The sequence below is a fragment of the Polyodon spathula genome, chromosome 37 (assembly GCF_017654505.1).
Source record: "Polyodon spathula isolate WHYD16114869_AA chromosome 37, ASM1765450v1, whole genome shotgun sequence".
NCBI classification, from domain to species: Eukaryota; Metazoa; Chordata; class Actinopteri; order Acipenseriformes; family Polyodontidae; genus Polyodon; species Polyodon spathula.
Window position 1 is genome coordinate 3,825,495 of NC_054570.1, and position 26,793 is coordinate 3,852,287.

Below are 26,793 nucleotides of genomic sequence, written 5' to 3' on the forward strand. Positions count from 1 at the left end.
GACATGACAATAAGTGATGAAGAGATCAGTACCAGATCTTAGTTACCTTTTAGATATAATATATACAGCAATAATAATAATAATAACAACATATGTACAGAATGTTTAATATTGAGAGTGTCAGTCAGGGGGTGGGGAGGGGGGGCACAACACGCACATATTTCTCCATGATGACGATCAACTCTTTCTTTTTCAATATACTGAAAGCTCTGCTTGATATTTACAGCTGAGGGCAGTGGAGAATTTTACTGATCTACTGTTATTATTATTTGATCCTCAGTATTTATCCAAAGCGAGTTATAGAAACTAGTAGAGCTGCAATGAAGGGTACATTTTACCTTCGAAGGTTCGGAACACGTTCCCTAAGGAAGGTTCAAACTAATTTGCATAATTTATTGGTGACATCACCATAGCTGCTTGTTTATATTTGATTGAAAATCCTATTTTACAGGTAATCCATATACATGGAATAAAACATTCACATGTAGTTTAAAAATACATTCTATAGAACAGCAATCATGTTTTTATAATTTAAATAAAAATACACGTTGTTTACGTACGTGTAATTGAGGCTGCTTGCACAGTTTGCATTCAACTTTCTTTTTGGTCGTCTGGGCATTTAACAAAAAAATCCCAGCCAGCAGAGGGGTTTCGAGACATTAGTTTCAATACAGCTTACGCCACACAACGCTTTGCAGTCAGGACAGCGAATGGAGAAATGAAAGGTCTGCCTCTGGATAACACAAGCTGGAGCGGGAGAGGGACGGACAGTGCTCTGTTTTTGAAATTAAAATCATTAGTGTTAGCGTATAGTTTGTATATTTCAAACTCATTCTACCATAGCACTTCTCTGACACTGTCTTGTACACAAGGTATTCAGTACATATTTTACTGAAGCACTACAACCCCTATAGGTACCCCTCAGTGCGCTGGATACTGTACCCTGCTCCATACACGGCAGCAGCGCCATATAGGGTTACTATGTATAATGATTTGGTAGCAGATTTTAATAACAACTTTTAAGTAATATGCATTCTACAAATCAAAAAGATTGAATGTTGCATGCGAGTGATGTTTAATGTGTGATTTACAGTATTCATGTATTGTTAACAGAAAAAGAAAGAAAACATACAATGCGTGAATGCAAGTCAACGAACCTTCGAAGGTTTTATCTTCGAATTCCTGGCTAGTGAGCGAACCTTCGAACTCGTCCCTAGAAACGAAACTATACATCACAACAGTTGCTGCAGAGTCACTTACAACACTCGGATTTACATCTCATCCAAAGGACGGGGTATTATTATTATTATTTATTATTATTATTATTATTATTATTATTATTATTAATGAGTGTTTGTCAGTCTAAATATAGCAGATTGTACTTATTTTTTCTGTATTTCCACAATATACAACACATTCCTACATCTACAGTGTTAGGTATCTATATGGTTATCATATGAGCTGTACAGGATATTTACAAGCACATTCAATGGCAGGCGGGCCCCTCCCTCTACTTCACTCTCATCCCCTCTCCCTCCCAAGAAAAAAAAAAAAAAACAGAAACATACCAGCAACAGACTAAAATCTGATCCCAAACACCCTCTCTTATTCCTCACCTTTCTCCCTCCTCTCACCTCCTGCAAACAGAACAGGATGTCTACAGGCCACCATGCACGGAGCAATGTTGTCGTCTAGCAAGACACCATGGCCAATGAAGAACGGAGGGCTTCACGTGCTTCCGCAGCTGTTGCTGTTGTGATGATAAAGAGGTTGGAAAGCAGAAAGTGGTATAGGAACATCTGATTTAGAGAAATGATTCAAAACAGGGAGGAAAGAGGGGGCTTTTACGAACTGAGTGGCAGAGCTGCACCAGCAGGCTTTGTGTGGTTACAGTAGTTTTGTCAGGACGGATCCTGCCACACTTGATGAGTTGCTGGGGAAAGTGAGTGGTTAACTCATTTATCAATGGAAGACTGGCACCAGCGAGTTCACAAAATGTGTGCATCTCCAATATCATCACATTGTAATACCCAACCCTCACTCACGTTCACACTTTCTATGGTGTCTTTAACCTTTGTATTTCCAGAAGAGTATTTGCAAATGCACAAACCATAACGAATGACTTTTACCGCGTGATATCAGCAGACGATTCTTTATCAACGTGTCCCGTGTATGGCGGCCTTAATGCCTCGGATACAAGCCCCACCCCTCGCTCCCCAGTCCCACACAGAAACACACACCGATGATAACAAACGAGACTCTACGTGACGCTGCCCCCGTTGTTGTTATTATTAACAGCACCGCCCTGCTGGGAGACCACCAGCACCGTCCCACCGGGACCAGCGCTCCCAGTGCCGCTTGACGAGCTGCCCAGCACCAGCCCGCTCCCAGTAGCAGCCCCGGCCATGCCGTGCTGGTGGTGCAGGAGACCGCCTGGGACCGGCCCCTCAGCGCCGCAGCCCGCCCCAGCCCCGCTCCTCCGCTCGCAGTGGCTGCGGTGCCTCATGAAGCTGTCCCTCCACATGAACTTCTTGGAGCAGGTGTCGCAGTTGTAGGGCTTGAGGCCGGTGTGCGTCTTCATGTGCTCAGTCAGGTGGTGCTTCATCTTGAACTTCTTGGCACAGACGGGGCAGTCGAAGGGACGCAGGTTGAGGTGCATGTTCACGTGGCGGTCCCTCATGCTCTTGTGCGTGAACGTCTTGCCGCAGTGGCACATGAATATCTTGCCCCCGTCCTGCGCGTGCGGGGAGACCTGCACGGCCCCGTGCTCCGCCCCTGCCAGCTGCAGCGCCACCTGGCTCGGCTGCTGATACACGACGATCTGGTTGCCCTGCATGTCAATGGGCAGCAGGGATCTCTGGGGGTTGAACTGCAGTCCTGTCTGGTTAGCAATGCTGCCCCCGCCACCGCTGCTGCTGCTGCTTCTCACTATACTGGTTTCGTTTCCCAGTTGCTGGTGGTGAAGGTGTTGGTGGGGCTGGTTCTGGTCATCCATGCTGCCCGAACCAGTGCTCCCAGTCAGACCACTGGCCGTCTCGAACTGGACGTAGTCCTCGGAGGATTCGCAGAAATTCACCTGCGAGGGAATAAAGGAAAAGCAGGCAGGCAGGTTACTTGTTTAGATAATTCCTGTCTCTTCTCTTAGGACAGTGCTGAATTGTGTTATCCCTTTCATGTTTAGGCACACCTTCTAAAAAGCTTTGTTTTCTTATATAGGTAAAATAGTTTCTAAACTTAATTAGTTTAGAAGTAATTTATAATCTTTTTATGATTCTATAAACTTACAAATGACTTCTTTCAAAAACTGCATTCACAGTATAGAAACCTAGTAACACACCTGTAAAGACAGTCAGACACCTATACAGATAGACACATAAGAACATAAGAACATAAGAAAGTTTACAAACGAGAGGAGGCCATTCGGCCCATCTTGCTCGTTTGGTTGTTAGTAGCTTATTGATCCCAAAATCTCATCAAGCAGCTTCTTGAAGGATCCCAGGGTGTCAGCTTCAACAACATTACTGGGGAGTTGATTCCAGACCCTCACAATTCTCTGTGTAAAAAAGTGTCTCCTATTTTCTGTTCTGAATGCCCCTTTTTCTAAACTCCATTTGTGACCCCTGGTCCTTGTTTCTTTTTTCAGGCTGAAAAAGTCCCTTGCGTCGACACTGTCAATACCTTTTAGAATTTTGAATGCTTGAATTAGGTCGCCACGTAGTCTTCTTTGTTCAAGACTGAACAGATTCAATTCTTTTAGCCTGTCTGCATATGACATGCCTTTTAAACCCGGAATAATTCTGGTCGCTCTTCTTTGCACTCTTTCTAGAGCAGCAATATCTTTTTTATAGCGAGGTGACCAGAACTGAACACAATATTCAAGATGAGGTCTTACTAGTGCATTGTACAGTTTTAACATTACTTCCCTTGATTTAAATTCAACACTTTTCACAATGTATCCGAGCATCTTGTTAGCCTTTTTTATAGCTTCCCCACATTGCCTAGATGAAGACATTTCTGAGTCAACAAAAACTCCTAGGTCTTTTTCATAGATTCCTTCTCCAATTTCAATATCTCCCATATGATATTTATAATGTACATTTTTATTTCCTGCGTGCAGTACCTTACACTTTTCTCTATTAAATGTCATTTGCCATGTGTCTGCCCAGTTCTGAATCTTGTCTAGATCATTTTGAATGACCTTTGCTGCTGCAACAGTGTTTGCCACTCCTCCTACTTTTGTGTCGTCTGCAAATTTAACAAGTTTGCTTACTATACCAGAATCTAAATCATTAATGTAGATTAGGAATAGCAGAGGACCTAATACTGATCCCTGTGGTACACCGCTGGTTACCACACTCCATTCTGAGGTTTTTCCTCTAATCAGTACTTTCTGTTTTCTACATGTTAACCACTCCCTAATCCATGTACATGCACCTATATACCTATACTTAGACACAAATCTGTACACCTGTACAATCAGTCACACACCAGTTCAATAGACACACCTACACACAGACAGGCACCTTTACAAAGACACACAAACCTGTGCAATGTAGACACACACCTGCACACAAACCAATACAGACAGACACACACCTGTACAGACAGACAGACACTCACCTGCTCATCCAGCAGGTCTCTTCTGTGCCCAGTTCCTCCGCCTCCCTTCCCCTGCTCCGGCTCTGACTGCATCTCCATCCCAGACAGAGTCCTGACATTGGAGATACTGAGCTGAGTGCGCTCTCTGTCTGCCTCAAACCCCAGCACCCCCACCCGCCCCCCTGCCCCCCTCGAACACGGGCACACCTACCCCACCCCTGCCCTCCGCACCCCCCTCAAACACCAGCGTTCCAGCCCCTGCCCTGTCCCCACCTGCACCAGCGCTCCCTCCCCCCCCGGCCCGCGAGGGAGCCGCACCCCCCTCAAAACACCAGCTCTCCTACCCCTCCACTGCCCCCCTCAAACACCAGTGCTCCTGACCCTGCCCCCGCCCTGCCCCCCTCACTCCCCTCCTCGTCGTCACAGGTCAGCAGCAGATCCTCTAGGGGAGCTGGCCTCTCCTTCTTCACCAGTACCCACTGCTTGCGGGGCATGATGCTGGGCTGCACGTAGGCGGGGCGTTTCGATCCGCCCGGAAGCAGGGTGGAGGAGGAGGAGGGGCCGCTGCTGTCCTCTAGCTCCGAGTCCAGCCCCCCCTCCTCGCTCTCCCTCAGCTTCCTCCTGCGGGCGAAGCGGCCGGGTCGTTTGCGCGAGCTCGAGCTGTGCTGATACGCCATCTCCTCGCCCTCTTCGGTGAAAGAGTCCTCCCCCGCTCTCCCGTACCCGTCCCCCCGGGCTGCCCCACGCCGCCCACGAGCACTCCCGCCAGGCCCAACCCGCCAGCCCCCCGGCTCCCACGCTGCTCCCTCCACTCGAGCCTGCCTCTCTGGGGCTGAAGTAGTTGGTGCTGCTAGGGGACTGGTTCTCGCTGGCCCGGCTGGAGCAGTGCCCTCCCTGCCTGCCTGCCTGGCTGTTCCCCAGCTGGTCCCCCCCCTCCGCTGCCCTGCTGCTGCCGGTGAGCTGACTGTTCCCTTGGCCCCTGCCCTCCCTCAGCAGCTCGGAGCACTTGTCCACCACGTGCCACATCTGCAGCACGCTGCCCACCGTCAGGTAGTTGATGATCTCGTCAGTGAACATGCTCAGTCTGCCCGTGTAGGCGGAGCCCAGCACACTCTCGAAGGCCAGGGGGTCCATGACAGAGGGGAGGACCACAGAGGAGACGTTCTTCAAGAGGACCTGGGGGGGACGGGACACACTGTTGCAACGCAAGACACAGCAGCTATCTCTGAGGGGCTCCTGCAGTCTCCTTATCTAACAGGGGTCCTGACTGCCAGCACACAGTGGTGACTATGCTATTGAAGATCCTGTATTATAAATATTCATTGACATTGTATTACAGCTCTGTTGCACCCAGAGTGACATTACCATGGCAGGTCCTGTACTAATATTATTATTATTGTTATTATTATTAGGAGGAGGCTGCCAGCACACAGCGGTCATTGTATTACTGTAGACCATTGTATTACACAGCTGTTGCATAAAAAGGTTACATTATCACTGCAGATGTTACAGTATTGCCTGTCAGCACACAGCAGTGATTACATTACTGTATTATATTACAGCACCACAGATCCTGTATTGTATTACAGCACTATAGATCCTTTATATTATATTACAGCACTATAGATCTTGTATATTATATTACAGCACTATAGATCCTGTATTGTATTACAGCACTATAGATCCTGTATATTATATTACAGCACTATAGATCCTGTATTATATTACAGCACATAGATCCTGTATATTATATTACAGCACTATAGATCCTGTATATTATATTACAGCACTATAGATCCTGTATATTATATTACAGCACTATAGATCCTGTATATTATATTACAGCCCTATAGATCCTGTATATTATATTACAGCACTATAGATCCTGTATATTATATTACAGCACTATAGATCTTGTATATTATATTACAGCACTATAGAGCCTGTATTATTATTATTATTATTATTATTATTATTATTCTTCACTGCTGGTCGTTGAGTACGTTGAGGATGCTGCCAGCACCAGTGCTGATTACATTACTGTGGGTCTGTATTATATTATTTGTATTAATATTACAGATCATGTATTTTGACATCATTAATATGATCACCTGGTCGTGGAAGTACGGCGAGGAAGCTGCCAGCACACAGCGGTGAGCCCTGAACTCCTGGCCCTGCACGTGGATGCTCAGGTCACACAGCTGCCCCTCCAGCCTCTGCTGGTTCAGACTCTCCAATAATGACACCGGCACCTCGGGGAAATCCACATGCACCAGCCTGCTGCTCATACTGGCCTTACTGGGCAGACTGGGGAGGCAGTGACTGGTGCTGCTGCAGCTGGAAGAAGACTGATCCATCATCACTGCCAAACTGAGAGAGATGGAGGGAGAGAGGACAGGGTTACTAGGATTGAAGACTGATCCATCATCATCATTGTCACACTGGGGGGGAGGGAGAAGAGACAGAGAGAGAGAGAGAGAGAGAGAGAAGAGAGAGAGAGAGAGAGAGAGAGAGAGAGAAAACAGAGAGACTGATACAGTCTAGTGACATCAAACTGCAGTTACAATGCAATTCAATACAGTCTAGTCTAGTGATCTCAAACTGCAATTGCAATGTAATTCAATACAGTCTAGTCTAGTGATCTCAAACTGCAATAACAATGTAATTCAATATATATATATATATATATATATATATATATATATATATATATATATATATAATTATATATTACCAATATATTTTACACCACAATTGCAATAGCGTTCTAATACTGTACATTATAAATCCACAGTGTAATTATTATACAGAACACTGGCATTAAACCACAGTGGAAATCTCAATGCTGACATTTTACATCATCTAGAGTTTCATGATTAAGGCATAACCCTAATTAAAATAAATAACATATGAGCACATTTTGATATTTTAATTTAACATCATGTAATCAATGTAATTTTAACCTATATGTAGTATATATAATGTATATATATATATATATATATATATATATATATATATATATATATATATATGAGAGAGAGAGATATCTATATATCTATATCTATATATATATATATATATATATATATATATATATATATATATATATCTATATATTAACGAATATGTGACAAATATTTCAAGTTATGGTGAACCGGTACAGAACTGAATTATTAATGAACACAGGCCTGGTAAACAAATTGGCAAACACGGGGTTCTGTCACTGTTGCTGTGAAAGCGACTCTTGACAACCCTCCTCCCCACTCCTGCGCTCTGCTACTCGCGGTGACAACAAGACTCGAGCTCGGTGAATGCGCTGTAGCACAAGGCCTCGAAACACTAAACAGTTCGTTAAAAATGCAAATAGACGATAACTCGATCAATTCACGAAAGCACACAAAGCATAGGTACACAACAACCAGCTCAATGCCCCACACAAGCTGTACCGTTTGCACCGCAAGTAAACTATCCCATTTAAAAATGTGTGTATTAATATATACATATAGATATACAAAGACACGTAACATAACCGAAAGCAATAAATAATGCACTCAATTCTGCAAATGATTTAATTTAAAACATAAACTAAAGCGGTCTTGATCGTATGTTACGTTATTTGTTTATTTATTTATTTAGGTATTAAATTGCAAACTGCAGACCAATATTCAGAATTGGAAACGTAATTTATTTAGAATAACAACGCAACATCCACGCAAGCGGGGAAAGAAAATGCAAGAAGTACGACTTACTCATTGAAATTATTGCACTGGGGTATTTGAAACGCCTTTCCTTATTTTAAAACATATACATTTATTTTAAGCAAATAAAAACAGATCAGTCCATTCTCGTTTACAAGTCCAGCCATTGTCACAACGTTAAAGGGGCAGGTTAGATAGCTCACAATAGCAATTGCACACAAGAGCAGTGTTTATGCCGAAACTAAATCAAACCCCTTTTAGGCAGCTTGCACGGTGGCGGAGCGCAAGAGTACGGCTACGGTGTCCGTGTGCAGGCAGCTGTGAAACTGCACTGCTGTGTCGCTCATGTGGGCTCCGGCTGCTGTATAGTTCACATGCTGCACTGACTCTGTTAGAAACACAACAAGAAAAGTGTTGAATTTAAATCAAGGGAAGTAATGTTAAAACTGTACAATGCACTAGTAAGACCTCATCTTGAATATTGTGTTCAGTTCTGGTCACCTCGCTATAAAAAAGATATTGCTGCTCTAGAAAGAGTGCAAAGAAGAGCGACCAGAATTATTCCGGGCTTAAAAGGCATGTCATATGCAGACAGGCTAAAAGAATTGAATCTGTTCAGTCTTGAACAAAGAAGACTACGTGGCGACCTAATTCAAGCATTCAAAATTCTAAAAGGTATTGACAGTGTCGACCCAAGGGACTTTTTCAGCCTGAAAAAAGAAACAAGGACCAGGGGTCACAAATGGAGTTTAGAAAAAGGGGCATTCAGAACAGAAAATAGGAGACACTTTTTTACACAGAGAATTGTGAGGGTCTGGAATCAACTCCCCAGTAATGTTGTTGAAGCTGACACCCTGGGAAGCTGCTTGATGAGATTTTGGGATCAATAAGCTACTAACAACCAAACGAGCAAGATGGGCCGAATGGCCTCCTCTCGTTTGTAAACTTTCTTATGTTCTTATGTTCTTCATAAACTGGGACTGTACTATTTCAACCGTTACACGAGACCTGTCAACTCTCCCTCATTTGCCGGGAACCTCACGTTTTTTGGGACGAATTTTTTTCTCCCATATTTTGCACTCTTCAACCCGTTTAGGTCAGCAAACGTTTAATTCCTTCAAAAGTCAAATTCTCGCATCCAAACAAAGGTTATCTCTGGTTATTAAACAATGACTTTATTATTGTAAAAAAGGTTATTACAGTCAACAACAACACAACAGCTCCTTAAAAAAACAGCAATTTCGATGGCTTTTTTGTTATTAGAGTTATTTATTCCATTGATGAAGGTGGAATTTGGCCAACAAGAATAGGAGACTCACCAGAAAGATTTCATTTTGGTCTGTTTTATTACATTTTGTTATTCCAAATAAGATAAAACCCAGATTTAATTTAATTGTATTATTGAACTTCTTATGTATATAATTGGTTAGGTCAGTCCAACATTTTAGAGTAATAATAAGTGAATATCACAGAAGGAGCAGTTTAGGTCAATGACAGTTTTTAATTTTTTAAGGATGTATTTAACTGGGTAACATTTATGAATGATGTTATATGATAGTTGTTGGTCACTAAGTGTTTACTACACAGCGCCCAGGAGTCTTCCCAGTTTACACCTGTGAAGGTGCTATTCCAGGATGCAGCAGCAAGGGGAACAGAGACAATATCCCTTTGGAAAAGATACCTAATCTCCTTACTGTTATTCTTTTCGTGTCCTGTAAAAATACCACGCGGTTCTAGAGAGGGTAAAGGGTGAGAGCACCCTCACAACACGAGGAACGGCATCAAAAGCAGCAGCATTAAACTGTGACTGGAAATGCATGTCCTGACAGAAGCGCTACACAACTGAAAAGTTGCACTGCAGGATTAAGGAGACGTCAGATGCAAACTATACTCTTATCAAACCATTCTGGAAAAAATAAAGACTTATTATTGTATCTAATACCCCTTTTGTTCCAAATGAAATATTTATAAAAAAGATTTATACTGTTTATAAATTAAAGACAAACATAAAAGAGTCTGTTTAGGGAGATGTGAAGGTTTGGCGGGAATGTTGTTAGTTAAAAATGTTATTTGTTGTTACACAAATAGTATAACATTTAAACCATCTAAATTACTAAAGACATGGGCAGGAATAAAGAGGCTGGGTTCTCAAAAAAAACCTGTTTAATCCGTCCCATTTTACATGTTTAATTTAACCAGTTGTGTCATCCGCTAATTGACTGTTCTTTAGAACTTAGTTATTCCTTAAATAAGGCAGTTCAAAATACATGCCATGTCAAAAGCGCTGCTTTACGATATAAATAAAGTCTGCATTCGGAAGGGATTGCAAAGACTTTGTTTTACTAAGCAATCAATCAATCAATCAATCAATCACTCACTAAATAAATAACAGTATAACATGAGCTGCAGGAAGGACCGGTCAAGAGCTGTTTCTTGCTCTGTGTTGTTAAAATAGTCTCACTCTTTTAAGAAATGCTGTCTCTGTCTTTGTGTCTGCTTCTAAACACGGTCCATTGAGCAAGAGGGCAAAACAATAACATACCTGCTGCTAGTGCAACAAGTCATTTCTTGCTAGTTTTAAAATATTCATATTTTTTACTTTAATATTCAGGCAAGTTATACACTTGCTTCGGATCAGGTACGTTATCTATATCGACCGACAGTGCGCAGAACGGCGGGGAGAGTATAAGCAAACATTTGGGATTAGGTGCGTGTCTCTAAAGTAAGATTGAACTATTGTCATAACTATTGCCTCGGAGTATTAGAAGGGACATTTAGAGTTGGTGTTAAACTTCGCCTTGCAGCAACACGAACCTAACGCCCGTGTTTAAAAAAATAAATAAATAAAAAAATACATAGGTAGCAGGTAAGAGCATTCTAGTAATCATTACCAATAATTCAAGCACTGCCGGGCGTTTCTACCAATTTGCGCACCTCTATATAACACAGTTTGATTTAATGAATCAAGACGGCTGTGGTCTCCTTCTGGTAAGATAGATGTCGCCATCCTGTTTTTGTTTATTTGTGTGGCAATCTGCCCTGTTTCTACATGTTATTCTCCTTTATTCGGTGTAATTTGGTATAGAGTAGGGTGAACGAGTCTGGAAGGGGACTGTTTATTTTGGTTCAATAAAATGAGGTTTATTTGGTTAAGTAAACCGTTTAATTGTATGTTTTTTTTTTTTTGTGGCAACGCATGTTTCTCTTTTTGTAGAAGGCGTGTTGGCGGCTGTTTCGGTTTTATTTTGGTTATTTTTTTGTTGTGCTTTGATTTCGGTATTTGCCTCTTGCTTTTAGTGTTTGCTTTTGTTTTGAATGTGTTTTAATTCCTGTATCCTACCTTATCTGGTGTTTAGTACTTGCTACACTACTTGCGTTTAATATATCGAATGCTTACAAATCCCGGGTGCAACCCTTTGCGGTAAAAACAAAAGCTTTATCTAACGTTACAATATTGTTTGCAAAAAAAAAAAAAATCTGAACACTGGCCCCTGGTGTTTGTGTAGTATTAGTTATTGAGGTCAGATTTGTTGGCACTGGAAATCTAGAAGCCCTAAATGTATTGCACATTGTAAATTTGCTTGTAATGCAGTTCAATGTGACTCGGTTGTGCTGGAGACAGTACTTTGCACCTAAAATGCCAAAAACTGTCTCTACCATAGTCTCCATTGAAAAGTAAATAGACACTGATATTCTACTCCGCTACGCACTAATATTCAGCACAATGTTCTCCGATCCGAGAATGTAAAGCTAATTGCAGATCCACTCAATATGGTTATACAATATATTGCACATTGTTGTATTATTGTTAAAATGGAGCTCGAGTGATAAATACGGCTAGGAGCTACTATTTGGGGTAACTTCGGGCCTTGCCTGTAGAGATGGGTGATAGTAACGTCACACACGCTTCTCGTTGGGCGGTTCTGCATTAAGTGGAGGTGTTTTTGTAAAAGTAGTTTAGAGCCCCGTTCAAGGCAGCAGTAAGTCAGAAGTTGAGCCATTCGGAGATTATTAACAGTTTTGCACACCCTACATAAACACTTTGCCCTAGGATAATTCCAAATATATCCTATTGTATGGACTTGTATCTCACGCTTAGAGGTGTGGGGCAGTGTGATTTACCTACTCTATTCCTTCGAATTTAAGATGCACTTTTTAAACTTTTGTGTTCCTTCTCAGAAGTGTCCTGCATCTTAAATGCCGGTATAGTGTTCTGTGTACTAAGGAAGATGTGTCTGCCCGGGCACACAAACAGCAGCGTGACTGACTGGCACTTGAAGAGCGGCACTAGAGACTGGTTCTCTAGTAGTTGTCCTGCGTTGCGGACACTCTCCTCCTCGATGCGGATAAAGCACGCTTTCGCTCAGCGCCCGCCTGCCTAGCTGTGACCGTGGTGCAGTGTCCTCAAACTGGCGCTGCTGATTTCTTAAACAGGCCTAGGCTCTCGGGGGCATGCAGTATCTTCTAGAAGAGAGATTGTTTGGGGGGGGGGGGATCCATTTTTTTTAAAACAATTTTGAATACAGGCTGAAGGGAGCGCCTTATTGGCTCTGGCGCTCCCTTGGGGTTAGGGAGGGAAAAACAGGCAGGGACTTTCTCCTCATCTCGCTAGAGCAAACCCAGCTGAACAGGTGTCCAGCAGCTCGAAGCGGACACCTACAGGGCTGGCACATGTTCTCCAGTGGCGGATAGCTGTGTTCTTCAACTTCATAAAATAAATACAGTTCTGTACTTTGAACCGGTTTTTATTAACTAATTTTTCTTTTACTATGATGCCAAAATAAAATATGGCCCTTTGCTGCCCTCTACTGACCATGGTGAGACAAACTTTCCCCCTAATTAATTATTGGACAGTAGTGTGTGTGTGTATATATATAGCATTATCAATAATTATAGGTGCATGCATTCTTTAAATTAATATAATTACAATTGATTAACGAGGCAAAACGCTGTCAGTATAACCCCCTTTGCTGTGTCACATGTAAGTGTCCCCGGGGGTGGGTCTATTTCCTGTAACACAAAAAGGAAGTAACCTGTGGCACAAAGAAATTGGCTTTCGTTATTAAACTGGGAGCGGGGGTGCTGTTGCCTGTAACACAGGCAGGAAGCGACCCTATAGTGTGGTAGAGGCAGGAGGATCAGTAGGGTCTGTCTGATTAAGAAGAGCGAGTGATCGCCTGTGTGAGACGATGATGTGCAGGTGTGTGTGTGTGTGTGTGTTTTAAAAGGGGTTTTGTTATTCTCGACTAAACGATCACTCCCCTGCGCTTGCATGGCTGTGGTCTGCGACGCTGAGAAGAGACGAGCCTGTTGCAGATCGGATAATTGAACTGGATTTTAAATCAGTTTTAAGCAGGAAACATAAGAAATTAAAGCGTACCTACCGTAATAGCAGTGTGTATATCTATATATAGAGGGAGAGAGTCGCCTTTTACGTCTGTATGGTTGCTTTATCGGTGTTTCACCTAATATGCAACGTTGCTGCTTTTTGTAATAAATGTACATTATTTTGAAAGAAAACACTATCGAAAAGTAATTAAATGAACGTGTTTTTACTTTTTCGTGGTCGTCCAATATTCGATGAATTGCGTTGTGTTTATCAAAGTGAAGACGCCACTACGGTTTTGATTCTTGTTAATTGTTGTTAAAATCGTTTAGAAGGGAAGATGTGTTCTGCAGTTCCACTGTCGTGCTGGTAACCGGTGAAGCGCTGTTCTCTTCCCAGGTTGAGGAACGCTGCTATGGTTACCGCTGTATCGGCGTGAGGCCTTTATGTGTCAATTGGATAATTAACTGCCTTTTATTTATTTTATACGGTAGCGAGTTTACAGCTCGCCAAGTTACCACTTACTCCCATTACATTTGCCACATCGGAATATGGCTGACTTATTTTTAAATTATTGTAAGGCATATATTGCTTTAGTGCTTTCCCCCTCTCCCAGTCTGGATCACACTTCTATCCCAGTAACACCAATAACCCTGCCCTCTCTCTCTGTCTGGCAATGATGATGGATCAGTGTTCAATCGGAGTAACCCTGTCCCCTCTCTCACAGTGATGATGGATCAGTCTTCTTCCAGCTGCAGCAGCACCAGTCACTGCCTTCCCAGTCTGCCCAGTAAGGCCAGTATGAGCAGCAGGCTGGTGCATGTGGATTTCCCCGAGGTGCCGGTGTCATTATTGGAGAGTCTGAACCAGCAGAGGCTGGAGGGGCAGCTGTGTGACCTGAGCATCCACGTGCAGGGCCAGGAGTTCAGGGCTCACCGCTGTGTGCTGGCAGCTTCCTCGCCGTACTTCCACGACCAGGTGATCATATTAATGATGTCAAAATACATGATCTGTAATATTAATACAAATAATATAATACAGACCCACAGTAATGTAATCAGCACTGGTGCTGGCAGCATCCTCAACGTACTCAACGACCAGCAGTGAAGAAGAATAATAATAATAATAATAATAATAATAATAATAATAATAATAATAATAATAATAATAATACAGGCTGTATAGTGCTGTAATATAATACAGGACCCACAGTAATGTTCATAAATCACTGCTGTGTGCTGACAGGCAGTACTGTAACATCTGAATTGATCATTTAACCTTGCATGCAACAGCACTGTAATACAGTGTATAGTAACATAACAGGGTCTACAGTAATACAATGACAGCTCCTCCTAATAATAATATTAATACAGGACCTGCAATGATAATGTCACTCTGGGTGCAACAGAGCTGTAATACAATGTCAATGAATATTTATAATACAGGATCTTCAATAGCATAGTCACCACTGTGTGCTGGCAGTCAGGACCCCTGTTAGATAAGGAGACTGCAGGAGCCCCTCAGAGATAGCTGCTGTGTCTTGCGTTGCAACAGTGTGTCCCGTCCCCCCCAGGTCCTCTTGAAGAACGTCTCCTCTGTGGTCCTCCCCTCTGTCATGGACCCCCTGGCCTTCGAGAGTGTGCTGGGCTCCGCCTACACGGGCAGACTGAGCATGCTCAGGGACGAGCTCATCAATTACGTGACGGTGGGCAGCTTCCTGCAGATGTGGCATGTGGTGGACAAGTGTACAGAGCTGCTGAGGGAGGGCAGGGGGCTCCTGCAGAGCTGCCAGCCCCCCAGCAACGAGCAGCAGTCCCCCAGCAGCACCAACTACTGCAGCCCACCAGAGGGTGCCGGCGAAGCAGCCAGCCAACAGCAACAGGGCCACCTCTACAGCAGCGCCGGTCACCCCAGTAAGTATTGCCGGGGTGACACGAGAGAGGCGGGCCATTCGCCCCCCCAGGACAGTGATGTCATTGCAGGCTCCTCCAGTATTCACAACCGCTCCCTCCCACTCCAGCGCTCCCAGTATCCCCAGCCGTCCGCCGGCTACGCAGACGAGCTTGCCCTGGCCAGCAGCAGTGTCAGTAACCCCCGATCCAGGTCCCGCCTTGACGCGAACGCGGGTTTGGCTAACTTACGTACCGCTGGCCTGGCTGCAGGGCTCGGGGGGAGGCGCAGCCGCAGCAAGAGTGCAAGGAGCCGGTACCGCTGCCCAGAGCCCCTCCCCTCGCTGTCTGGCAGGCTGGGAGGCAGGGGGAGGAGAGGCAAGGCCCCCAGCTCACAGGAGGGGAGCGAGCTGCTGCTGACCTGTGAGGAGGACGGAGGAGGGATGGAGAGATGCAGGGAGGAGGAGGAAGAAGAGGATGGGGGCGGGAAGCTCCACAGTGATGAGGGGAGGGGTGATAATGATGAAGTTGATCAGAGTCGCAGTGAGTCTCTGGGAGAGATGATGCTGAGAGAGGCCGAGGAGATGATGGCCCACCATGGCCACCAGACCAGGGGCTGGAGTGAGAATCAGCCCCAGCCGATTGAAGCCGGAGCAGAGGTGCATGCAGGTGAGTGAGGCGTGGCGTTTCAAAACGTCTGAAAATGGTGCTGGCTCACCCAGAACTAAATGTGCTGCTTGATGATTTTATTCCTTTCAGCCAGTAGCGGTAGCTTATGTCTTGTCTTTAAATGTCGCAGCGTTCCACAACGCAAACAGAAACGTTTTACTGTCAATTGCTTTTAGATCACCCGTCATAAAAGGCCTATAGAAGTTTTTTAATAAAAAAAAAAGGGGGTGCACAATTAAATATTTTACACAGGAGATCAATGTAAAATCCATGTAAAAGTACAGTGACTTCCTTACAGACTCGAGGGGTTCGTAGGCTTCGTTCTTGGTTTTTGCCTCTCTGCTCGTACGCTGGTTGGAGTCTGCGCTGCGCAGGACTTTTCTTAGCCAGGTTTTCCTGTTTGAGTCCCAATTCCACTGATGAGCAGAGGGGCCAAGCAGAGACAGCAACGTAATGCTGGAGACACCTTTGACATGGACTCTGTGTCTCTAGCAAGACGTGGTAATATTCATTTTACTAAAACCTCTTTCAGAGTCAGCATTACTGATAAGTAGGGCTTTTTTTCTTTGTAGAAAATGGCTTATTTCACGTTGTTCAGAAGCAAACTAAACCAACTGCCACGTTCCTAAATGTATTTGAACAGCTAGTGCATCAATAAGGCAAACCTTGGTAAGGAAAGGGATAATTGTAATATCGGACCGGGTCCAACATATAACCACAAAGGGTTAAGCACTGCCAGACGTGTGACTGAGATGTCGACAAATCTAGCGCGGAGAGGGGGGGGGGTTCAGGCAGCGAGACTCCTTTGCTCGAGTCAGCCTCCAGTTTTGTTTATTTATTTAATATTAACAGAATGGTGTTTTTGTGCTGCTCAGGATAGGGCTGCATAGATTCAACCTCAAGGAGGTTTTTGTTGTGAAGGACGTGTCGCAGGATCTGTGCCGTTTTCACACGCTCTCAAAGTTTCAATGACTGCAATGAACTGGCACATGCTGTATCATTGTCATGTGTTTCACATACTTGGAAACGTTCTTCATTCTGAGAGTTACATTTATTCAGTGGCAATTCTTCTACTGAGGTTATACAAGCTGCAGTGGATTGAAGTGTTTTCTTCAGCAGTATGAGCCATTGCTCTTGACTGTGTGTCTGGGTTGGCATGACGCTGTGCAGTATCGCAGCACTGCCATGCTTTTTGCTTTCACTGTGCTTCTTTGCAGTCTCCTTTCTTGAAACGGTCAGTTCCAGAAATAATCAGCTTTTCCCTGCAACAGCTGCCCCTGTTGGTACAGAAATCGCAGTACACTCTGTGTTTTTCATTGTTGTAACGTAGCCACAGAACGTCTTGAAGCCACAAAGTTTCGAAGTGTCGCGATTGCTGTTTTGGTCTGAGTTGGGAAGCAGCTGCACAATGTGATCGTCTGCAAATCCTCGACTCTCGGCACTAACGTGATGAAAGGCGCTGTAGACGTGAATTGCTGTTTTTGTATCTTCCTCTCGGTCCTGGAAGATTGCATCTTGGTGGAGTTCTCGCTGGCCTTTTGAAAGGGAGAGGCAGTCTTGTCTTCCGTTTTTGAGATTGCGTTATATTATTGGCAGCTGATTTCAACAAAACTTTTTTTTCAGTTTACTGATTTTAAAAAAAATCCCTCCCTGCAGGTCTCGAGCAGCCATCCGGTCTGGTTAGAGAAGAGCTGGAGGAATCTGAACCAGATGAAGCTCAATCCTTCCCTTACCAAAGTCCGTACCACCGGAGCAGAATCCGACACGCGCAGAACCCCCTGGGTCTCCAACTGAGCCCGTACGAGCCGGGCCTGCACCCCAGCAGCAGTGGTGCCGGCGCACCTCCCTCCTCCCCCAGCCCCGCTCCTGCTGACCAGGTGCCTTTCTGCGAGTCCTCCCAGGACTTTGTCTCTACGTATGACGAAATCGAGGAGGGGACAGGGCAGGTGTCCCAGCGCCCGCTCCTTGCCCCTCCCCACTCCTCCGGGGAGCAGCAAGAAGGGGGCGGGTTCCCAGGTGTGGCCGACACCCCACCGCTCGCCGGCGCCACCTACACTGGCAAGGTGCACCTGTGCCACTGCGGCAAGGCCTACACCCTGAAGAGCATGCGGGACCGGCATGTGAAGATGCAGCACCTGAATCTGCGGCCCTTCGCCTGCCCCGTCTGCGCCAAGACCTTCAAGATGAAGCACCACCTCACCAAGCACCTGAAGACTCACGCCAGCCTGCAGCCCTTCGAGTGCCAGCTCTGTGGCAAGAAGCTCATGTGGAGGGACAGCTTCCTGCGGCACCGCGGCCACTGCGAGAGGCTGGCTGCAGTGGAGATTGCAGCCGGAGTGAAGGAGGAGGAGGAGGAGGAGGTTGACCGGGGGGGGCTGGGTTACCTGCTGAAGGAGAAGGAGGAGGAGGAGGGGAGCGGAGAGGGGGGGTTCAGGCAGCAAGACTCCTTTGCTTGAGTCAGCCTCCAGTTTTGTTTATTTATTTAATATTTACAAAATGGTGTTTTTGTGCTGCTCAGGATAGGGCTGCATAGATTCAACTTCAAGGAGGTTTTCGTTGTGAAGAACGTGTCGCAGGATCTGTGCCGTTTTGAAACTCTCTGTTCAGTTTAACACTGAAGATACCAAGAAACACGTCCGGTTTGAAACCTTCGTCATTGAATTGCTTGGGTTTCTTTTGTGTCTCTCGGTTCAGCTGTCTCTTCAGTGGCGGTGTGAGATTTAGGAAATTGCGCCTTCCTCCCTTCCTTGAAATGTGTGGCTTTGGAAGAAGCAAACTGGGAAGCCAGGCTTTTTCACAGGGACTTTCTCTTAACAAGGTGTGGTTATCAAAGGAAGTTTGAAGAAACCCAGTGAGGTCTGGAATACACAATCGGCACACAAGCTGAAATTAAGTCATACTGTTACATTCTAAATCAATACGCTAACATTCTAAAAGTTTTCAATCTTTTACAAGTGTAAAATGACACGAATATTTTATCACACATTCCCAGCGTCCTGTTTTGAGGACGGTCCAGTTTGTGTTCCTGTAATCGGACAGTGAAATTTCACACTGGCTATGGAGCTCAACCCTTAGAAAATAACGCTTTATCGTGTTGGTACAGAGAAAAAACAAGAAATTGATTTTTAAGACTTCAGTTTCTTATTCTATTGAGGCATATTTTCTATTGATATAACAGTTACATTTAGACTTCAATTTTACGGTTAACAGAATTATACTAGTTAAAGAGAACATTTAAATAACAGTTAGATGCCAGTTTAAGCTTCTCCAAAAAGTACAGAAATAGCCTGTCCTGAAGTGAGGGCAATGACACTGAATGGGTTAGCTGCTCGTTTGATGGGTACCAGTCAGGGTTTGTTTCATTGGTTATGAAAAAGATTATGTTCAAAAGGTTTTGACTGCGGTGAGTCTCCCTGCAGTCCGGGGCTAGTCCCAGGTAGCAGTTTGCAAAATCCAATTCATTTCCATAAAAGAAAAAAAATAACACATGCATCCTTTAATCATACAGACTTGCTGAGTGGATTTCTACTAAACTGTATTGTTCTAGTATAATTCGGGCTTCTGATTTTAGGTTTTAACCAATAAAACACCCCCGTTACAAAAAAAAATGAAATTGGTGGATAGCCAATAAACACTGGAAAATACTGGAAATAGTTAATCAACCTACTACAAAAATAATAATAAATACATTTCCCAGTGCCGCTGGGCAATGCCCCGCCTTCCTGCCTTGCATCTATCATTGATTCGTTCTGAATACTTTAAAGCCGCCCCCAACAACTGAGTGACAGCACATTTCTATTGGAGACTCTGCTTGCGAGGTTATGATCAGGAATGGAGGCTTGTTCACGGGATTTAAAGCTGTATTACTCTTAAGAAACTGAGGATTTAAAACAGATTTGTGGCGAAATGTACAAAAATGCCTCCACAACACGATCTCCGGAAGAATGTGCCCGTGATCAGAGGGATTTCGCTGTGGAAGACAAGAAGGTACTTAAGTGTGCAAGTATTATCAAGTTACTACTATACGTAGTTTGACAGGAAAAAAAAAAAAAAAACTTTCGGAAAGTAACCAAAAACACTAATTTCATACATTGTCAAAAACGAAAGCCCCCCCCAAAAAAAAACGATTTACGTAAAACTCAAATAGCTAAAAATAAGCACCGAAAAATACAATTAATAATACCTGAAAAACCGAAGCCCTGATTATAATGTTGTGTCTTTTTTTAAACCCGGCCCCAGTGTGTTCTAGTAAATGTTGTGCTGGGATGTTTATGTGTGACGATGGGGACGGTGTTTTTCCAGGGGTTGTTTAAAAGCAGGTTTTTTTGACAATGTTGGCGTACTGGAGAAGACTTGTATTCTGTGTGCTGAAAAAATAAAAAATGAAATTGTTCAGCAGCTGCTCTTTTTGTAAATAAAAATATATTTACTTTTGAAGCTCAATTTGTGTTGCTGGTGATTCTTTATTTCTTGGGATTGCTGACTGTAGCAGCAAGACTAGAGCGGTGTTGTGGATTTCTAACGATAGCAGCTAGACTAGAACACAGTGGGTCAATTAAAATGTACTTTTGAATTCAGTACAGATCTGGGGACTAAACTGTGTTCCAGCTAGTACTGTATCCGAGGATCACTTCCAGTTAAGCAGAAATGCTACGATCTTAATACCAATCGCAACGTAAAACGGCTCAATTAGCTTTTTAGTTTAATTGGAGAATAAGGCAGATGTATTGGAGAATTATGTTTATTTTTTTGTATGGAATGAAGTACTTCATATACATCAAAGATTTTAGTGATATACAGGTGAGCCTGTTTTATATCGCCTTGCTTAATGTCATACCCTGTGTATTGTCACAATTAAAAAAAAACAAAAAAAAAAACACCATGCATTGTAAGTTCTTTGAGAAATTACCTCTCTTAATTTGTTTTGTGCAGCCTGTCAAATTCTGCGTGGCCAGGCTTTACTAACCACAGGATATACTTGATTTCAAACGCAGCTAACAACCAATAATCCTCTCTGCTGATAAAATGACATTTTGCCCGGCAAATGCTAACGGGATACAGTTTTCAGATACAAAACACCAACGTCACCAAATTTTGACAGTCAGTCTTATACAAATGCACGCAAAAAAAGTGCAACGCATAAATGATGGCTCTCATCAGTCGACAATACATGCCTTTAGATAATGACACAAACTGTAGTTCCAGTTAATGATATAAAATGTATTTGTCCTTGTGACAGAGATCTAATGACGCTTGGTGTTAGATCTCCCTCCCGACCTGTGAGGGCGCTGTGTAAAGGGAGCAGAGCACCCTGGACTGAAATGCGTGACAATTCATTCCCGTGGGTAAGTGGAAGCTAGAAAATGGGCGGCGCTATGGATGGGAAACGGCGTGGCATCTGCGGATTGGAGAAGCGGATGCGCTCGATAACCAAGGGGTCATGAGCAAGGGTATAAATAGGGGTTGTAGCAAAGTAATCGGTTCCTTTGTAAATGGTTACGAACGACCTGAAAGGAGACCCGGTATTTAAAGAAACGTGAGTGTTGTGTCTGTCAGTTGTCTTGTTAAAACTGTCTGTTTGTTTTCTAATAAAGATTACTAACACAATCTAGAGCTGCAGCCACAGGCCAGCATCAAACCCGGACACCAGCACGTGATTCTCTCACCGCAGGAACTGTGTCTGTTTTGTGTGGGTGAAAGAAAGCCTGGACTTCAGGGTGAAACCTGAGGGATTTACAGAACGAAGTGATACACGCCAATGTATCACTTCCATCTTTTATTATTTCCAGGTGCTTGCTTTCAGGCTGTGGACATTGCTAATCCTATCAGTAAACACCCTTGCACCTTAGTCCTTGCCTCTCTGGTTTGTGTCCGCTCTGCACTGGGTGTTGCATTTTAAAGTTGCAGTTACGAAATGATGAAAGAATATTTCACGCATTGACTTTGTATAGACCGTCCTATTCATTACATGTAATTGAATTACCAGCGTGTTGTTATTTTCAGACGCATGCCTACACAGCTTCTGCTAAGAAAGCAGGGAAACACTCATTCAAATCCTGTACTTCATGCTGTTTTTGGTCTTTGAATGTATCATATTTTCCAGTCCTTTGCATGATTTTTAATGTACTATATCATATTTTTCCACCATGAAGAAAACAGTATGTGAATATTTATCATATGCAGTATGTTGGGTCTTGCACATTTTTTTTGTGCAAGTTTGTAGTTTGGAAATCTATTGTGTTGTTGCTCATCATTTAATCTAGCAATTCTAAATAAACTTTCTACTTTTTTTACACACCTCTAGGGGGCAGACTGCTGCTACGTTGTGCTCATTTCAATTGTAATTGGTAATTGCAATTAGTACAGTCTTACACAAGATGATCTCCAGTTAGTACGTACTGTGAGTGCCTGCGAATGGCAGCTCTCTTAGCAGAGCTAGCCTGGTAACCGCACAGTCGCATGCTCTGTACAGCGGCATGGACGCCCCATAGCGGCTCCTTTTCTGCCTGCTTAGGCCTGGAGCTGAAGTTCACTACCTGGATATCCTGGAAGAAACCCAATCCAGACACCTAAGCATAGTGAGAAACCATCAGAACCAGGCCGGGACTGACCCCCAAGCGGTGTCGCCCCTAGGTTCAGCCAGGCGGAGCAGGATGGAGCAGGTATTTGAGGGATTTTGCTAATAAACAGAGCCTTGGTCACCATGACAGCACACAGTCTCTGCTCTTAAAGGGGCAGTTCTATCAGTGTCCGCGACTTTCAATAAAATTCCATGAAATTCACAACTTATGAATGCACAGTGTAAGCCACACATTGTTCCCAAATAAAGCACTGCGACCTTACTGTCAAATTAGGGGCGTGTGTCCTCTCACAAAGTGATACTCTGAAATAATGATTATGAAATGCATAATATCATGCATGTATACTGTGATGGTTGAATGATGATGTCATGCATATATACTATGTTGGTTGAGTAATGATGTCATGCATGTTTACTGATGGTTGAATGATGATGTCATGCATGTATACGGTGGTTTGAATTATGATGTCATGCATGTATACTGTGTCTGATGGCTGGAAGGGTTGCAGCATGGAAGCAGCCACTGACAGTTTATAGCTGTGTTTTCTCCCCCTGTGTTTTGTTTTGCCTTTTTGTTCATGCACACCTGTGTGCATGTCCTCCTGCACTAAGACTACCTTTACCAGTACCCTAGTGCTGGGTTGATTGTTAATAAAACCTGGATGACTGAGTGGCATTTTCAGCATAAGAGCATAACAACATAAGAAAGTTTACAAACGAGAGGAGGCCATTCGGCCCATCTTGCTCGTTTGGTTGTTAGTAGCTTATTGATCCCAAAATCTCATCAAGCAGCTTCTTGAAGGATCCCAGGGTGTCAGCTTCAACAACATTACTGGGGAGTTGATTCCAGACCCTCACAATTCTCTGTGTAAAAAAAGTGTCTCCTATTTTCTGTTCTGAATGCCCCTTTTTCTAAACTCCATTTGTGACCCCTGGTCCTTGTTTCTTTTTTCAGGCTGAAAAAGTCCCTTGGGTCGACACTGTCAATACCTTTTAGAATTTTGAATGCTTGAATTAGGTGGCCACGTAGTCTTCTTTGTTCAAGACTGAACAGATTCAGTTCTTTTAGCCTGTCTGCATATGACATGCCTTTTAAGCCCGGAATAATTCTGGTCGCTCTTCTTTGCACTCTTTCTAGAGCAGCAATATCTTTTTTATAGCGAGGTGACCAGAACTGCACACAATATTCAAGATGAGGTCTTACTAGTGCATTGTACAGTTTTAACATTACTTCCCTTGATTTAAATTCAACACTTTTCACAATGTATCCGAGCATCTTGTTAGCCTTTTTTATAGCTTCCCCACATTGTCTAGATGAAGACATTTCTGAGTCAACAAAAACTCCTAGGTCTTTTTCATAGATTCCTTCTCCAATTTCAGTATCTCCCATATGATATTTATAATGTACATTTTTATTTCCTGCGTGCAGTACCTTACACTTTTCTCTATTAAATGTCATTTGCCATGTGTCTGCCCAGTTCTGAATCTTGTCTAGATCATTTTGAATGACCTTTGCTGCTGCAACAGTGTTTGCCACTCCTCCTACTTTTGTGTCGTCTGCAAATTTAACAAGTTTGCTTACTATACCAGAATCTAAATCATTAATGTAGATTAGGAATAGCAGAGGACCTAATACTGATCCCTGTGGTACACCGCTGGTTACCACACTCCATTCTGAGGTTTTTCCTCTAATCAGTACTTTCTGTTTTCTACATGTTAACCACTCCCTAATCCATGTACATGTGTTTCCTTGAATCCCAACTGCGTTCAGTTTGAGAATTAATCTTTTGTGCGGGACTTTGTCAAAAGCTTTCTGGAAATCTAAATAAACCATGTCATATGCTTTGCAATTATCCATTATCGATGTTGCATCCTCAAAAAAATCAAGCAGGTTAGTTAGACACGATCTCCCTTTCCTAAAACCATGTTGACTGTCTCCCAGTACCCTGTTACCATATAGGTAATTTTCCATTTTGGATCTTATTATAGTTTCCATAAGTTTGCATATAATAGAAGTCAGGCTTACTGGTCTGTAGTTACCTGGTTCAGTTTTGTTTCCCTTTTTGTGGATCGGTATTACGTTTGCAATTTTCCAGTCTGTCGGTACCACCCCTGTGTCAAGAGACTGCTGCATGATCTTGGTTAGCGGTTTGTAAATTACTTCTTTCATTTCTTTGAGTACTACTGGGAGGATCTCATCCGGCCCAGGGGATTTGTTTATTTTAAGAGCTCCTAGTCCCTTTAACACTTCTGCCTCAGTTATGCTAAAGTTATTTAAAACTGGATAGGAACTGGATGACATGTGGGGCATGTTGTCAGTATCTTCCTTTGTAAAAACTTGTGAAAAGTAATCATTTAATATATTTGCTATTTTTTTTTCTTCATCTACGATTTTGCCATTTGTATCTCTTAAACATTTAATCTCCTCTTTGAATGTTCGCTTGCTGTTGTAATATTGGAAAAACATTTTGGAATTGGTTTTAGCTCCCTTAGCAATGTTCATTTCTATTTCTCTCTTGGGCTTTCTAACTTCCTTTTTGACTTGCGTTTGCAGTTCTGTGTATTCTTTCTGTGTACTTTCTTTTTGGTCCTTTTTTAATTGATCTATTAAACCATTTTGGCAATTTAGTTTTACATTTAGATTTGTCTACTTTAGGGATATAATTGTTTTGCGCCTCTAGTACTGCATTTTTGAAGAACAACCATCCTTCTTCTGTGGGTGTTTTCTCTATTTTACTCCAATCTACTTCTGTTAGTCTCTGTTTCATACCTTCATAGTTTGCTTTTCTAAAATTGTAAACCTTAGCTTTAGTCATTACTTTTGGGGATTTAAAAAACACTTCAAATGAGACCATGTTGTGGTCTGAGTTTGCCAGTGGTTCTCTGACCTCTGTTTTAGTTATTCTATCTTCGTTATTTGAAAAGACTAAATCAAGGCATGCCTTGTTGATTTCTCCCCCCTTCCTTTCTAGTTTAAATGCTTCCGAACCCGCTCGAGGATCTTTTCTCCGAGTAGACTGGTTCCCTTGTTATTTAAATGCAGTCCATCCCGTCTATACAGATAATCCTCGTTGCAGAATGTGGTCCAATGATCAAGATAGGTGAAGCCTTCCCGTGTGCACCACGTCTTGAGCCATGCGTTTTGATTAATTATTTCCAGCTGTCCATATGGTCCTTTGCAAGGTGCCGGTAGTATACCAGAAAATACCACAGTTTTGGTTTTCTCTTTTAATTTCCTTCCTAGCTCTCTGAATTTGTTTTGCAGGGATTTTGGTCTGTCTCTTCCAATGTTGTTTGTACCGATGTGGACGACTACTACCGGGTCCTCTCCTGTTCGTTCTAGGAGCCTGTCCACATTCTCAGTGATGTGCTTGACCGAGGCTCCCGGAAGGCAGCACACTGTTGTAGTAAGGGGGTCCAAACTATGAATTGAACTTGCTGTGTTTCTCAATATGGAGTCCCCAACAATCAGGACCTCCCTTCTTTTTGCTGTCTGGTCACCAATGTCAATAGGGTCCTGGATGTTGTTCCTTTCATTCTCTTGTTGTTGGTTCTGCTCATCAAAATTCTGAAGTGACTCAAATCTGTTGGTTGTTTTGATTTCTGGTGGTTGTGTTTGACGAAGTTTCTTTTTTTCCCTGCTTCTGCCTACCTGAACCCAGCTATTCTGACCTTCTATCTCCCTGGTGGCTTTCAGTCTGTTAGGGGTGATGCAGACTTCCATGAATTGTGGGTGTGCCAGTTCCTCAAGATCCTGTTGCTGTCTCACTTCTTCCAGCTCCATTTCTAGCATACTTACTAGTTTATGCAAACCCTGGATCGCGCGGCACTTTACGCACACTTGGTTTTGCTCCGCTGGGTTTTCTCGGATTTCCCACATCAAGCAGGTGTCACAGATTACTGGCTTGAAGACCATGTTGAGGGTTTTTTTTTTTTGAAGTTTAGTTTCTTCTGCAGCTGTCAACCTGCTTCTAAACTGCTCTGTACTTTTCCACCCTGTACTTCTCCCACTCGCTGTCGCTTCCACTC

At 43.3% G+C, this 26,793-nt stretch overlaps 3 protein-coding genes across 3 annotated transcripts in view; 2 read left to right on the forward strand and 1 right to left on the reverse strand.

Moving 5' to 3' along the window:
• Positions 1 to 26,793, forward strand: part of LOC121304304 (zinc finger protein OZF-like) — a 727,904-nt gene that overhangs the window by 103,281 nt on the left and 597,830 nt on the right. The window lies entirely within an intron of this gene.
• Positions 478 to 8,491, reverse strand: LOC121304134 (zinc finger and BTB domain-containing protein 22-like). The gene is made up of 6 exons (XM_041235099.1): positions 8,352 to 8,491; positions 6,711 to 6,969; positions 5,376 to 5,775; positions 4,944 to 5,344; positions 4,621 to 4,806; positions 478 to 3,076 (listed from the first exon to the last, which is right to left on the reverse strand). Exons 2-6 carry the CDS (start codon positions 6,957 to 6,959, stop codon positions 2,261 to 2,263), a joined length of 2,052 nt encoding a protein of 683 aa, XP_041091033.1. The 5' UTR covers positions 6,960 to 6,969; positions 8,352 to 8,491; the 3' UTR covers positions 478 to 2,260.
• Positions 13,381 to 18,640, forward strand: LOC121304136 (zinc finger and BTB domain-containing protein 22-like). The gene is made up of 4 exons (XM_041235100.1): positions 13,381 to 13,500; positions 14,354 to 14,604; positions 15,200 to 16,184; positions 17,841 to 18,640. The coding sequence occupies exons 2-4, from the start codon at positions 14,356 to 14,358 to the stop codon at positions 18,638 to 18,640; spliced, it is 2,034 nt and encodes a 677-aa protein (XP_041091034.1). The 5' UTR covers positions 13,381 to 13,500; positions 14,354 to 14,355.

What these genes read in the sequence shown, in the direction of transcription:
- LOC121304134 (XM_041235099.1), bottom strand. Translation starts at nt 6,959, where the DNA reads ATGATGGATCAGTCTTCTTCCAGCTGCAGCAGCACCAGTCACTGCCTC. An exon ending in GGGAGCCGGGGGGCTGGCGG is followed by an intron (nt 5,345 to 5,375) that starts GTTGGGCCTGGC and finishes CTCGTGGGCGGC; the next exon opens with GTGGGGCAGCCCGGGGGGAC. An exon ending in GAGACCTGCTGGATGAGCAG is followed by an intron (nt 3,077 to 4,620) that starts GTGAGTGTCTGT and finishes ATTCCCTCGCAG; the next exon opens with GTGAATTTCTGCGAATCCTC.
- LOC121304136 (XM_041235100.1), top strand. Translation starts at nt 14,356, where the DNA reads ATGATGGATCAGTCTTCTTCCAGCTGCAGCAGCACCAGTCACTGCCTT. An exon ending in CGCCGTACTTCCACGACCAG is followed by an intron (nt 14,605 to 15,199) that starts GTGATCATATTA and finishes CGTCCCCCCCAG; the next exon opens with GTCCTCTTGAAGAACGTCTC. An exon ending in CGGAGCAGAGGTGCATGCAG is followed by an intron (nt 16,185 to 17,840) that starts GTGAGTGAGGCG and finishes CCCTCCCTGCAG; the next exon opens with GTCTCGAGCAGCCATCCGGT.